This window comes from Hypanus sabinus, chromosome 24 (assembly GCF_030144855.1).
Source record: "Hypanus sabinus isolate sHypSab1 chromosome 24, sHypSab1.hap1, whole genome shotgun sequence".
In the NCBI taxonomy this organism is placed as follows: Eukaryota; Metazoa; Chordata; class Chondrichthyes; order Myliobatiformes; family Dasyatidae; genus Hypanus; species Hypanus sabinus.
The window spans coordinates 36205200-36220575 of record NC_082729.1 but is presented as its reverse complement, the minus strand read 5'-3'; the positions used below and the strand labels follow the sequence as shown (position 1 = coordinate 36220575).

The following is a 15376-nucleotide window of genomic DNA, read 5'->3' as shown; positions in this document are numbered from 1 at the left end:
CCAGCACTGACCCTGAACAACTGGACACAGATGGCCACCAACCCCAACCACAGCTCAAAATCAGAAGAGTACAGCATGGTACCGGCCCTTTGGCCCACATTGTGCCAACTTTTTAAAATCAATCCAACCCTCCATTTTTCTGTCATTCATGAGCCTAACGGTCTCCTAAATGTCTGAGTCTCTACTGCCACCCCGGCAGTGTGTTCTACACACTCGCCACACTCTGTAACAAAGAATAAGAACTCTCCCACCCCTCTGTACTTCAAGCTTTAAAGTTACGCTCCCTTGTATTAGCAACTTCCCTAGGAAAAAGTCTCTGACTGTCCACTTGCTCTTTGCCACGAGAAGCTTTAATTATCTGCCTATTCCATCACCGCCGGCAACACATTCGCTATCACTCTGTGTAGAACATCCCCCATACCTTCCTCCAATGCCCCATCGTATTAGCCATTCCCACCTTGGGGAAGAAGTCTCCAGCTGTCCACTTGATCTCTGCCTCTTGTACATCTCTATCGAGTCACTTCTCATCCACCTCCACTCCAAGGAGAAAAGTCCCAGCTCGCTCAGCTTGCCCTCAAAAGACAGGCTCTCTAATCCAGGCCGCACCTGATAAATCTCCTCTGCACCCGCTCTGAAACTTCCTGTACCGAGGCGGCCAGAGCTGAACACAATGCTCAAAGTGTGGTCTAACCAGGGCTTTACATATTACGTGTTATACAAGGCTGTCAGAGGGGACACAACATACAAACCCACATAAACATCATGTAAACATTGAATGTTCCTGTTGACGCAAGGCAGACCATGTTGGCCTTTGCAAACTCCCGAGCAAGAACACAAACGGGGGGTGTGGGGTGGAAGAAACTCAGCAGGTCAGACAGCACCCACAGAGAGGAATCAACAGATGCCATTTTGAACTGAGACATCTCATCAGGACTCTGTCTATAAATGACTGTGTTCTTTCCTCTGCACAGATGCTGCCTGACCTGCTGAGTTCTTTCCCCAGCATTTTGTCTCTGTTACTCAAGACTTCCAGCATCTGCAGAATCCCATGTAGAATTCCGGTCCCCCAAATGGAGGGGAACATGTCCTCTCTCCTCCCCCAAACTATCATTCCTTCCCAGACCTCCTGTTTCTCCCTCCCTTCACTGAGACACTCTGTCCCTCTCCATGAAACCAAATTCCCAGCTGCTTCTCCTCTCCTCCACAGGCTGCAGTCCCGCTTCATCAACTTCCTCCCCTCACCCACTCCTCTCTCGTCTCCCTTCTCTCAATGCCCCGCACCTCGCCTTCCAATCCCCTCCCTTATCCAGGGGACGCACTCCGTCCCATTTCACAAATCCAAATTCCCACACCTTCCACCCCCCCCACCCCCCCACTCCCATGAGCTGCACCCTCACCGTCACCACTCACACTGTCCTGTTCTAGTCACTCTTTTCCTCCCAGGGACTCAGCAGCATGATACAGCGTCTGGTTGAGTGGTTGTTGCAATAGCAACCTTGCATTCAATGTCAATGACCAAAGAGTTAATTGTGGACTTCAAGAAGGGGAAGTCCAGGCAACACACACCACTCCTCAATGAGGGATCAGAAGTGGAAAGGGTGAGCAATTTCAAATTCCTGGGTGTCCACATCTCTGAGGATCTCTCCTGGGCCCAATGATATCCATGCATTTACAAAGAAGGCAAGACACCAGCTGTATTTCATCAGGAGTTTGAGGAGATTCAGTTTCGTCACCAAAGACACTTGCAAATTTCTACAGATGTACCGTGAAGAGCATTCGAACTGGCTGTATCACTGTCTGGTATTGTGGCGGGGGGGGGGGGGGGGTATTTTCTGGTACTGTGCAGGATCAGAAAAGGCTGCAGAGGGTTGCAAACACAGCCAGCTCCATCACGGGCACTAGACTCCCCAGCATCCAGGACATCTTCAGAAGGCGATGCCTCAAAAAGATGCCATTCATCAAGGACCTCCATCACCCGACATGACACTTTTTTCATTGCTACCGTCGGGTGCAGGAGCCTGAAGACACACACTCAACGATTCAGGAACAGCTTCTTCCCCTCTGCCATCAGATTTCTGAATAGACAGTGAACCCATGAACACTACCTCAGTATTTTCCTCTCTTTTCGCACTACTTATTTAATGTTTACATACACTTATTGCAATTTATAATATTACTATACATTGCATTATGCAGGTACCACAAAAACAACAAATTTCACGACATATTAAACCTGATTCTGACCAGACATTCTTGTACGTCGACAAATGTCGTCCCCAACTCCCTTCGCTCGGGGCTGCTACACCCCTTTTGCCTTAACTTTCGGCCACTTCACCCCGGTCCTGCCAGGCTCCCTCTCCCCAACATCTCCCCTCCTCGTCGGTCCGTCCGGCCCGCTGCTCACCCCTCCCCGGGACTCCCGGTCCTCTCCCCGCAGGACTACCGGCCCTTTTATTCCGCCACCGGGCTCCCTTCTTTCTTCTGAGGTCTCCCAGGCCCCGGGGAGCAGCCGGACGGCGCCGAGGCTTCGGGCAGCGGCCTAGTCCCGATGTCCCCGTCGCCGATCCTCCCACCCCGGCTCGAGCCACTCACCTGCCATGAAACCAGTCCTGACACACGTCGCACTCGATCATGAAGCGGGTCACGTCGTACGGGAGGCGGCACAGGCAGTAAACCGGCACCGACGCCATCGCCGCGGGGCCGCTGACAGCGCCGAGCGCCGCCTCCCCCTGCTGCTCCTCCTCCTACCCCGGGACCGCACTTTCCACACGCAACCACCGCTCCTCTCACCCAACGACCAACATCAACATCTCAGCCCGCTACCCTCAGAAAATATCTAAACTAATATTAAACTCGTCAACTTTTAAATACTCCCCATCGAATCATAAATTGTTTTATTCCCATCCGCACATTCGTCACGGTGCGGCAGTCCCTTCTCTTGTAGCTGTACTTTCCATACACAACCTCCGCCCCTTTGTGCCTCTCGCTTACAAGAGCAGTTCAGTTCTCTACACTCAGAATAATTTATTACTAATATCAAAGCCAAAATCTGTTAAATATTCACGCAAGAAACAAAAAATCATTTTATTTCCATCTGCACATTCATCACAGTGCAACTATCTCTCCTCTCCCAGCTGGATTTTTCACAAACAAACTCCGCACCTTGCCCCCTCGTGGTTAGACGAACAACTCACCCCTCTACACTCATAAAATAGCAGAACAAATATTAAAACTATTAACTGGTAAACATTCCACACCAAACAGAAAACCATTTCATTCACAACTGTATATTCGTCACGGCTCAGCTATCCCTCCTCTCCTTGCCGTACATTCCAGCCACTCCCCGAACCCTAATCCACTCGGTTAAAGGAACTACGAACCCCACTGCAATTTTAGAAAACTGTCATTAGCTTCTACATCGATTAATTTGGGTGTTTTTAAGCAAACCACGAATTTATTTGCACAAGTTGTTGGATATACGCCGCACTTTCCACACGGAGCTTCCGGCCGTTCCGCCCGGGATCCGAACAACACTGAATCTCTGGGGTAACTCAAAAAGCTGACAGTATTCGCTTTGGTGTCGATCAATAAATTTAAAAATTATAATAAACTTCTAGTGTTTCAGAGCTACAACCAGACTAGCTTCTCGCACTTTTCTCGCTATCTCTTCTAGTTCTTCCCCCGATTCCGATAACTCTTTAATTCCTCCTGAAATAAAATAAACTTCTCGTTTCTCCCTCAATCCTCAGTAATATAACTTTGACATATCCTGAGTCTCTTAATTCGTCGGGGCTGCGCCGCCTCCCACACAACTTTGATGCCCCACTCACAACGCAGTCTTTCCCTCAACGCAACTCCGATAACACACACAAACTGCAGATTTTCTCTTGTTTCCAATAAAGATACATTCCACGAAACACTGATATTGAAACTAATTTTACCCCCTCCCCATATACTCTTGCACTTTCGCTGATAAATTGGGTAAAAGAAACTTATCTTCCAACTAGCCAAAACAAGACACAAACTTTGGTTCCAACCCGTGATGAGTGGCTATCTCCCCTCTTTTTTTTAACCCGAATCCAGACAAAAGTGTCTCGACCCATAATGTTGAATGTCTATTTTGGTCTTCAGATGCTGCCTGAGCTGCTGAGTTTCTCCAATGGTTGGCACAACACTTTCCAGTACAAGCCTACCGGGTTCAATTCCCACCACTGTCTGTAAGGAGTTTGTACGTTCTCCCTGTGACCGCATGGGAATCCTCTGGGTGCTCCGGTTTCCTCCCACTGTCCATAGGTGCACTGCCTTGGTCTTTGTAAATGGTCCCATGATTAGGTTATGGTTAAAATGAGGGTTGCTGGCTGGAACAACCCATTCTGTGCTTATATCGATATTGAAGACTTTTGCACAATACTGTAGTAATTTTAAGTGTTGCACTGTAGTACTTTGAATGAAAATCAAATTTCATGACACATGTGAGTGATGATAAACCTGATTCTGATGTGGGTCTCTGTTGTGGACTGAGAGTGGGAAGGGGGCAGGGAGGGGGGTGGGGGATGGTGGTTGCCATTCCCAACATCCTTTGCTGCTGCCAGATTTACAAACTCGCCATCACAATAAAACAAAGTGATAGAGTCGATTAAAAGCTGTACACAAACAACCAAGAAGAGAAACTGTGCAAATAGAAGAAAAATTGAATAATACTAAATAAATAGTGCTGAGAACATGTGGAAGTGAGTGAAGTTGTCCACATTGGTTCAGGTGCCTGATGGTTGAAGGGTAATAACTGTTCCTGAACCTGGTGGTATGGGGCCTGAGGTTCATCTACCTCCCTCCCAATGGCAGCAGTGAGAAGAGAGCATGGCCTGGATGGTGGGTGTCCCTGATGATGGTTGCTGCTGCTGTCTTCTCATTCCTTTGTCTATGTGCTGTGTCATTTGATGTGGGGGATCTTGGCCTTTCCACGACCATGAGTGTTCTCAGCAAATTTATCTACAGAAGTGGTTTGCCAATGCTGCCTTCTGGGCAGTGTCTTTACCAGACGGGTGACTCCCCAGCCGTTATCAATACCCTTCAGAGATTGTCTGCCTGGCATCAGTGGTCGCATAACCAGGACTTGTGATCTGCACCGGCTGCTCGTACGATCATCCACCACCCCACCTCCTCCCAGGGCTTCACGTGACCCTGATCGGGGGGGGGGGGTAAGCAGGTGCCACACCTTGCCCAAGGGGTGACCTGCAGGAGGGAAGGAGCACCTTAGTCCGCCTTTGGGGGAGACATATCCGCGCCCACCACCCTGAGGTGTTAAACGGTCACTGACTGGGCCGTTTTTGTGAGGGCTCTCCGTGCTTGGGCGTTGCTGCGATGCAACTAATCAGAAAACTCTCCACTGCCCGTTTATACTGTCGACGTTTGTCAACGTTTTAGATGTCATGCAGAACCTCCACATCCTGCAGAGAGTCACGGGCACAGCCCTCCCCTCTGATGCACCATCAATAACTCTCGGAGATGGTAGGCAAATGATAGGCTTTTATTAGCTGCAAATGTGACCACAACATCTTGGAGACTGAGGGAGCAGCAGTGCCTCCAATCGCCTTTATACAGGGGTCTGTGGGAGGAGCCACAGAAGCAGTCAGCAGAGGGGCGTGTCCAGACAGGTATACACATAGTTTACCACACCCTCCACCGAGAAGAATTTAACGGGAAGGCAGCACCGCTCACCGCCTGGGGAGTGCCCTCTTCTCGTTACTACCTTCGGGAAGGAGGGACAGGAGCCTGAAGATGCAACAATTCAGGAACCCCCTCCTCCTACCGCACCCCCCCCCAAACCGCCGTTAGATGTATAAACCCATGACAGTTCTCAGCCCAAAACACTGACTGGTTATTCCTCTCCATAGATGCTGCCCGACCTGCCAACTTCCTCCAGCATTGTGTGTGTGTGTGTGTGTGAGAGAGAGAGAGAGATGCTCAAGATTTCCAGTGTCTGCAGAATTTCTTGTCTTTCTATAGCTCGTTATTTCTCTTGTTTTGGCACGACGTGTTAACTTGTAGTGATTTGAAAAAAAAATGTCTTTGCACTGCACAGCAGCCACAAAACACATTTCCTATCAGGTAAGCCATTGATAGACGTTTGGGCCTCGCTCTGTCCTGAAGGAAAAGCCAGCCACTTATCTCCAGTGTTCCTGGTCCCATAGTCAAAACACACACTGCATATTATCTGCCTTATTAGAGAAGAGCACCTGAACGAGCACCAAGATTCAAACAGACAAGTAGGAGGCAGCCGTTGATCCCAGGGGTTCATGGGTTTGTGCCTGTGGTGGACCATGTTCTCTCCTGGGTGGGAAGATTTGAAGAACCGGCTGTTGCCCATGAAGTGGGCTCATCCCTCCACATCACTGATGTCGTCCGAGGGAAGGGCAAGCGCCGATACAGCTCGGCACCAGGTCATCGCAGAGGTTGCCGGAGTGTGGTGAACTGCATATACCCATCTGGACACGCCCCTCTGCTGACTGCTCCTGTGGCTCCTCCCACAGACCCCAGTATAGAGGCGATTGGAGACACAGCTCCTCCCTCAGTCTCCAGGATGTTGTGTGATGGTCTCTTGCTGCTGATAGTGCTCTCTCTTTCAGCTAATAAAAGCCTATCTCTCGCCACATCAGGACGATGACCAGGGACTGCCAAGTCTGTGCTGAGTGCAAACCGCACTTCTACTGTCCTGAAAAGGCACAACTTATCAAGGCCACCCACCCCTTTGAGCAACTGAGTGTTGACTTTAAGGGCCCCCTTCCCTCCACTGACCGCAATGTCTACTTTCTCAACATAGTTGACGAGTACTCGCGGTTCCCCTTTGCCATCCCCTGCCCCGATACCACTGCCACATCCGTCATAAAAGCCCTGCGCCAGCTCTTCACTCTGTTTGGATATCCCTGCTATATCCATAGTGATAGAGGGTCCTCCTTTATTTGTGATGAGCTGCGCCAGTACCTGCTGGCTAGGGGCATTGCTACTAGTAGGACCACGAGCTATAATCCCCGGGGAAATGGACAGGTGGAGAGGGAGAATGCCACGGTGTGAAAGGCCACACTTTTAGCCCTTAAGTCAAAGGGATTGCCGGTCTCTCGCTGGCAGGAGGTCCTCCCTGAGGCACTCCACTCCATCCGCTCCCTGTTATGCACATCCACCAATGCCACCCCTCATGAGCGACGCTTTTCTTTTCCCAGGAAGTCTGCCACTGGGACCACCTACCAGCTTGGCTGACATCCCCAGGGCCAGTGCTGCTCCGGAAACATGCGAGGAGCAATAAATACTCCCCAATGGTCGAGAGGGTTCACCTACTTCATGCGAACCCCCAGTATGCCTACGTGGTCTTACCTGATGGGGGGGGGGGAAGGACACGGTCTCAATCCGCGACCTGGCACCCGCAGGAGCACCAGACCCCTAACCTGAACACTCCACGGTAACTATGAACCCCGTACCCACTGAGGTGTATACCCACAAGACACCGCGCACACCAAGCCCTACACAGACCCCTCACGACACTCCCATACCAGGCACCACGCACACGCATGAGGGATCACTGATGCCTAGTGGGCTGACACCTCCAGTTAGGCTGGAGCCAGCACAACCACCGTCTCCGGTGTAATCACCACCGCAGCGACGGACTCGACCGTCTGATAGACTGATAGACTTGACCTGTAAATATACTTGTAAGAAACTTCGCCCCATGGGGACTCTCTTTTAAAACAAAGGGGGGGGGGGGGTGAATGTGGTGAACTACATATACCTGTCTGGACATGACCCTCTGCTGGCTGCTCCTGTGGCTCCTCCTACAGACCCCGGTATAAAGGCGATTGGAGGCACAGCTCCTCCCTCAGTCTCCAGGATGTTGTGTGATGGTCTCTTCCTGCTAATAAAAGCCTATCTCTTGCCTCATGTCTCCGAGAGTTATTGATGGTGTATCACAGAGTGAAGTTGTAAACAACATCAAACTGCCTCAGGGACCCCGGCACCAGATTTCTTCCTCGGGGTTTACTCCTGAAGCCTTTCCCCGTGGGTGGGTATGGCCGCAAGGTTTCAAATCAGAGTTTTCCTTCTCCTAGGCGGGCTGTCGTCCAAGGCTGACGAGCCCCACCTTTCCTAACAAACAGACTAAAGTGTACTTTTAGGGTCATGGAATGCTACAGCACAGAGACAGGCCCTTTGGTCCATCGAGTTCATACTGAAACTAATACCATCCTGTCCCCGTGCTCATCCAAACATCTCTCCACTGCTGAAATCCAACCCATGTCCGCCACTTCCGCCGGCAGCTCTGAGCGGAGAAGCTCCCCCGTAAACATTTCACCTTTCGGAATCAAATTTATTGATCAAACATCCAGTGGAAGGCATCGTTTGCGCTAACAACCAGTGTCGTCGCAGAGTGAAGTGGTAAAGACGCACCAGTTAGTGGTTAATTTGGCCAGGGTGCTATATTTCTTCACTATTCTTGGTTGGCGCAGCTGTAATGAAACCCAATTTCCCTCGGGTTCAATAAAGTACATCTGTCTGTCTGTCTGTTAGATCAGTGGGTTTCTGGGCGGTGAGACTTGACAGGCCGGGAGGGCCTGTTCCGTACTGAATCTTCAAACAAATAAATAAAATTTCAAAACATCCCCAGGACGTGCTGGGGGTTAGATAACCCACAAGTGTCCGCACACATTTTGGCGCCAACATGGAGTGCTCACAATCAAACTTCCCTCTAATTTGTAATGACACAGATATCTTGTGCTTTGCTCAGTGACAATATTTGCGCACTGAATTGTAAACAGAGAGGTATTCATTTTAACAGCAGGCTGAACTCCGCTCTCCTCTGCGTTTGATTGTTTTCGCTCTCGTTCATCTGCACTCTCACATAACATTCCCTAGCGTGGAGGATTTTCCTGCCGGAGCTTCTGCACCCTGTCCATATGTGACTTGCTCACTAAATGACACTCTATCCAAATATCACTCCACTTCTTCCCACCTGTAAATTCTCCAGCAACTTTTGCATCACGACTTCACATGCAAGTAACACCAGTTTCTATATTGTACATAAATATTTCTTTTAGCTGCACGCTCCTGATCTCATGAGCTTTAGGTGTAGCAGTTTCTAGTATTTCATTAAACCATTTCACTTTAAATGAATCAAATTGAGTTCTTTTGCACTTCACGTCCTTTGCTTCTTCAGAATTCCACATAGTGAATCAATAATGTCTTCAATAAACACAGTATAAATAAGCCAGTTCTAAAATCTGCAGACAAATCATTGCAAACTCCACATTGCCAACACCGTCCACATCAGAAACCAGAAAAGGAAATCTGACTGTGTGATGCACCATCAATAACTCTGAGACGTGAGTTAAGGTAGGCTTTTATTAGCTGGAAGAAAGCACAAGCAGCAAGTGACCACCACACAACATCCTAGAGACTGAGGAAGGAGCAGTGCCTCCAATCGCCTTTATACTGGGGTCCGTGGGAGGAGCCACAGCAGTGGCATGTCCAGACAGGGATATGTAGTTCACCACACTGTGTACGATCGTGAAATATATTTAACATGGCAATGAGGTAGAGGGTGACAATCTTTTGTGCGCCGGATAGCAAAAGACCCACTTTATTTAGATCACTTTGTCGAGATCTGTTTTCACTTCAACATGAAAGTGTCTTTTCTGTTGATCAGTGTCAAAAAAAGCCAAATGAAATCCACTGTGATTCAATGATGTACAACAATAAACCATGAAAACTTCTGCGGGTGGGGGGAGCTTGTCATAGGCACTGTATATTAAGAGGAATAGACAGAGTGGACAGCCAGCACCTCTTCCCCAGGGCACCACTGCTCAGTACAAGAGGACATGGCTTTAAGGTAAGGGGAGAAACGTTCAAGGGGGATATTAGAGGAAGGTTTTTTACTCAGAGTGGTTGGTGTGTGGAATGCACTGCCTGAGTCAGTGGTGGAGGCAGATACACTAGTGAAACTTAAAAGACTACTGGACAGGTTTGTGGAGGAATTTAAGGTGGAGGGTTATATGGGAGGCAGGGTTTGAGAGTCGGCACAACATTGTGGGCCGAATGGCCTGTACTGTGCTGTATTGTTCTTTGTATATGCAGAGTGTTTTCAGAAAAGGGCCAGTAACATCATGAAGGATCCCACCCACCTGGCTCACGGGCTGTTTGTCCCACTCCCATCAGGGAGGAGGCTACGTAGCATCCACACCAGGACCATCAGACTCAAAGACAGTTACTTTCCCCAAGCAGTGAGGCTGATCAACACCACCCCCAACCTCCACTACTTTATCATTTCCTACACAAAATGCTGGTGGGACGCAGCAGGCCAGGCAGCATCTATAGGAAGTACTACAGTCGATGTTTCGGGTCCAGACCCTACATCAGGACTGGCGAAGTGTCTCGGCCTGAAATGTCGACTGTACTTCTTCCTATAGATGCTGCCTGGCCTGCTGCGTTCCACCAACATTTATGTGTCTTGCTTGAACTTCCAGCCTCTGCAGATTTCCTCGTGTTTTTATCGTTTCCTGTCAGCCACCTCATGGACAGACACTCCTGCGCCTAGTGTCACTTTATGGACATACAATCAATCTGCGTATATAAGCTATTTATTTGTTTATTGTGTTTTTCTCTTTGTCCTACTGTGTTTCGGATCTGGAGTAACAATTATTTTGTTCTCCTTCACACTCATGTTCTGGAAGTGACATACGGATCTTTGCTCCCATTCGTACCCGCCCTGCTGGGATCGCGCCCTGAGAGAGCTACATTGTGGCCGCTTCACTTAGCAGGGATAGCAGGGACAGCGGGTGGGTGCTGGTGCACGAGGTGCTGGTTTGGTCACCCTGCGTCTGGGGGCAGAGCCTCACATGAAAAGGTAGAGAGTGGACAGGCAGTTGGCCACTTAGGACGAAGATTCTGGGAGGGGGAATCAATGATCTTCATCAAAGACTCGTAGAAAATATAGGCCCTTCAGCCCACAATGTTGTGCCCACCCTTTATCATCCTCCAAGATCAATCTTAATCCTTCCCTCCCACATAACCCTCCAGTTTTCAATCATTCATGTGCTTATCTAAGTGTTTCTTAAATGCCCCAGGTTTATCTGCTTCTACCAGCACCCCTGGCAGGATGTTCCACATGCCCATCACTCCTGTGTAAAAACACATACCTCTAACATCCACCCCACCCATATACTTCCCCCAATCACCTTAAAATGATACCCCCCTCCCATATTAGCCGCCTCCACTCTGGGAAAAAATTCTCTGGCTATCCACTTGATCTACGGCTCTTGCGGTAGTGGGACAGTGGACCAATACTGTGTGGTGGGGGTTGCAGGTTCCAGAGCTCACTGGTTTGAAGGGCTGAGTGGCCTCCTCATTCACGCTCGCCCAAAAGGTGCAGAGTGCCACATCGACATGGACAAACTGAAGCAGAGCAAAGTCACGTTCACATCACCGTGGCAAGTGAGCCAGCTGGGAGAGCAGCTCCCGAGGGGCCGAACATCCTCCGACTCACGCTGGAGGTGCAAATGGGCTGTCACGCCAGCTCCTGGGATTCTCCTCCCTTCTGTGGCCTGCATTCTGCCCCCTTCCCTTGCAGTCCCGACGAAGGGTCTTGTGTGTCCCCCTCCACGGACACTGCCTGACCTGCTGAGTTCCTGCACTGTTCTGCGTGCGTGTGTGTGTTGCAATGAAAAGCTTCCTTGTTGCACATTGCCTCAGAGGCCGGGCACTCACAAGAAAAATAACGCACAACGTCCTTGCAAGACACAATTAGAACTAAAGAAAAAAGTCGATTTTAGCACAGTGTTGCTGATCAGCAGGGCGTGATGGCTGGTGCAAGAACCAAATGCTTGAAGGGAAATCATCGACACCAGAGATTCTGCAGATGCTGGAAATCTTGAGCAACACACACACAGAATGCTAAAGGAACTTGGCAAATCTGGTAACATCCTGTCTCCTGTGTGCTCCCCTAACTGTGGAATCCCCTACTACTGCAGTCCTCTTCTGAGCCACAGAGGCAGACTCTGCCAGAGACTTGCTCGCTGTGCCTTCTTCCGGGTAGGTCCACACCCCACCCCCCCCAACAGCATCCACTACCTGAGGGCAATGGCCACAATACCCTGTAACCCAACCATAAACTGTATCAGCTGCTTCCATCTGGGGAACACTTCCGTGGCATTAGACCCAGGACCAACAGGCTATGGAACAGCTTCTTTCTACAAGCCATTAGACTTTTTAAATTCACATGTCTGTACATTGCAAGAGAGTCATAATGCAAAGATTTTTTACTCCCTCACGTTGTGGATGGATGTCAGATTTAAATAAATTATTAAATTCATTAACTGCCTTCTCTTCCCTCTCCTTACAGTTACCCAGGTACAGGTGCTCCCCCCCCCCCCTTACAAAGGTAGAGCGTTCCTATGAAACGTTTCTTAAGCCAAAACGATGTAAAACAAAGAACCGTTAATTTATATGGGAAAAATGTTCGTGAAAGCGAAAATCCTCTTTGTAATGCAAGAAGAACAGGTTACCACTGTAGGTCTTTTGTAACAGCGAACATTCGTAAAGCGGGGGGCACCTGTACCTGCCTCCTGCAACTTTGGGGTGACTACCTCCCTGCAAGTTCCTAACTATTACATCCTCTTTCTCCTGCAGAGTAAAAGAGAGGAGAGAGTAGATATTGGAATGCTGAAAAATGATGCTGTCAAAATGGAGGACAAAGAAAAAAAAAGTATTTTGTGTCTTCTGTAGTGAAGACTGATACTAGCAGTATCGCAGAAATTTGAGCGTGTCAGAAGCAGAAGTGAGCATTGCTGCTTACTAAGAAGGTGCTCGGGAAGCTGAAAGGTCTGAAGGTAGATGGACAACACTTCGGGGTTCTGGAAGAGGTAGCTGAAAAGATTGTGGGTGGTTTAGTAATGATCTTTCAAGAATCACTAGATTCTGGAATGGTCCTGGAGATATGGAAAATCTCAAATGTCACTCCACTCTTTAAGAGAGAGGCAAAAAGAGAAAGAAAACTATAGGCCTATCAGCCTGAATTCAGTGGTAGGCAAGACTACGGAACCTACTATTAAGGATGAGGTTATGGGGTACTTGGAGGCACACGGTGAAATAGGCTGAAGTCAGCATGGTTTCCTTGAGGGGAGATCTTGCCTGAGAAGTCTGTTGGAGCTCCTTGAGGAAATAACAGGCAGGATAGATGAAGGGGCGGGGTCAGTTGATGTTGTTTATTAGATTTCATAAGGCCTTTGACAAAGTACCACACATGAAGCTGCTTCTAAAGAGCCCATGGTAATACAGGAAAGAAACTAACATGGGTAGATTGGCTGACTGACGAAGTGTGGAAATAAAGGGGCCTTTTCTCATTGGCTGCCAGTAACCAGTGGTGTTCTGAAATGGTCTGGATTGGAACTGCTTCTCTTCGTGTTCAATGAATGATTTGGATGACAGGATCAATGGTTTTGTGACCGAGTTCAGACACTTAAAGCTGCTATGCAGGTTGACTCTGTGGTTAAGAAAGCATATGGTGCATTGGCTTTCATCAATCGTGGGATTGAGTTTAAGAGCCGGGAGGTAATGTTGCAGCTATATAGGACCCTGATCAGACCCCACTTGGAGTACTGTGCTCAGCTCTGGTCGCCTCAGGATGTGGAAACCATAGAAAGGGTGCAGAGGAGATTTGCAAGGGTGTTGCTTGGATTTGGGGAGCATGCCTTATGAAAATAGGTTGAGTGAACTCGGTCTTTCCTCCTTGGAGCAACAGAGGATAAGAGGTGACCTGATAGAGGTGCAGAAGATAATGAGAGACATTGATTATGTGGATAGTCAGAGGCTTTTCCCCCCAAAACTGAAATGGCTAGCACGAGATGGCATAGTTCTAAGGTGCTTGGAAGTAGGTACAGAGGAGATGTTGGGAGTAATTTTTTTTTAAACACAGAATGGTGAGTGCATGGAATGGGCTGCCAGCAGCGGAAACAATAGGGTCTTTTAAGAGACATGGAGCTTAGAAAAATAGAGGGCTATGGGTAAGCCTAGGTAGTTCTAAGGTAAGGACATGTTCGGCACAGCTTTGTGGGCCAAAGGGCCTGGATTGTGCTGTAGGTTTTCTATGTTTCTAAGATACAAAGACAGTTGGAGGGGCAATACATGGGTTAACCTACGACGAGCATCTAACGGTCCTACGCTTGTACTTGCAAGAGTTTAGAAGAACGGTGTGTATGTGGGGTTTTATCTTCTAGCTGCTGTTTTCTGGGTGGGTGATGTTGGTTTTTGTATACTGGAGGGGTTGGGGTTTTTGTGAGTATGCGAGCAGTGGGCTCGTCCCTTGAGATTCAGTGTCACACAACCCTGCCATTTTGATCAGGCCAGGTCCAACACTTGTCTTTGTTGGACCTTGCTGCTCTTTACACAAGTCATTGGGTTTGTGGGGGTGTGTGCCCCCTTGGACCTTAGGATTAGGTTTGGGGGTAGGGCTGGTGGATGTATATGTAGGGTTGGGAGAGATAGGGTTGCAGAGTTTTGTGTGGTGAGGATGTGGGGCTATGGTGGATAGGGTAGTGTTGTGGAGCCACTTTTTTGTCCAGGTTGGGGGGGGGGGGGTGGAAGAGGTGGTGTTTGATGTCCTTTCTTTCAATAACTTCTTTGTTTTGTCTGTAATTCATGGCTATTGTAGAGTGATTTCTTCTTTTGGGTTTAGGACATGTGCGTTTAGCAATTGACACTGGCCATCAGTCTTCACATCTGAAAATGTATTGTGGATTTAATTTGGAGGGCAGCTCTGAACAATGGGTTCCTAAAAGCTGTGAATCCCAGTCCAGACAATGCCTGTGGTGTGGATGCCAATCAGTAGGTGTGAAAGTTATATGTAGTTTTAAAGAAAGCACTGTCCATACATTGTAAATGTGGAGTTGTCCTTTGATGTTTGCACAGAAAATATCGAGCCCCACATTGGGCCAGCACAGACCTTTTGACCGAACGCGTCTCCGTACCTTGTTTTGTTGAATCAAGAAGCTGCTTTGTATCTACCAGTAATTTTCTTCGGTGACTTCAGTCACACTCTCTGGAGAAGAGGAATCTCAGAGATGTATTCTGCATACATACTTTCATAATGAAATGAACTTTGGTGGAGAGGATTATCCTATATAGTGGAGGAGACTAGGTCCAGAGGACACAACCTCACACTAGAGGGACACCCATTTAGAACAGAGATGAGGGGGAATGTCTTTATAGCCAGAGGATAGTGAATCATTGCCACAGGTGGCTGTGGAGGCCAAGTCATTGGGTATATTTAAAGCAGAGGTTGGTAGATTCTTGATTAGTCAGGGCATCAAAGGTCGTGGAGAGAAGGCAGAAGAATGGGCTT

General features: G+C 48.6%; 1 protein-coding gene across 2 annotated transcripts in view; it reads right to left on the bottom strand.

The window, feature by feature from the left end:
• Positions 1 to 2760, bottom strand: part of phf8 (PHD finger protein 8) — a 64723-nt gene extending 61963 nt beyond the window's left edge. The window contains exon 1 of one of the 2 annotated variants that reach the window (XM_059949630.1): positions 2593 to 2760. In XM_059949630.1, coding sequence (XP_059805613.1) covers positions 2593 to 2690 — 98 coding nt within the window. In that variant the 5' untranslated portion in view covers positions 2691 to 2760. The remainder of the gene's footprint in view (positions 1 to 2592) is intronic. The other variant, XM_059949632.1, reaches the window with a different exon arrangement.
• Positions 2761 to 15376: the final 12616 nt, after the last annotated feature.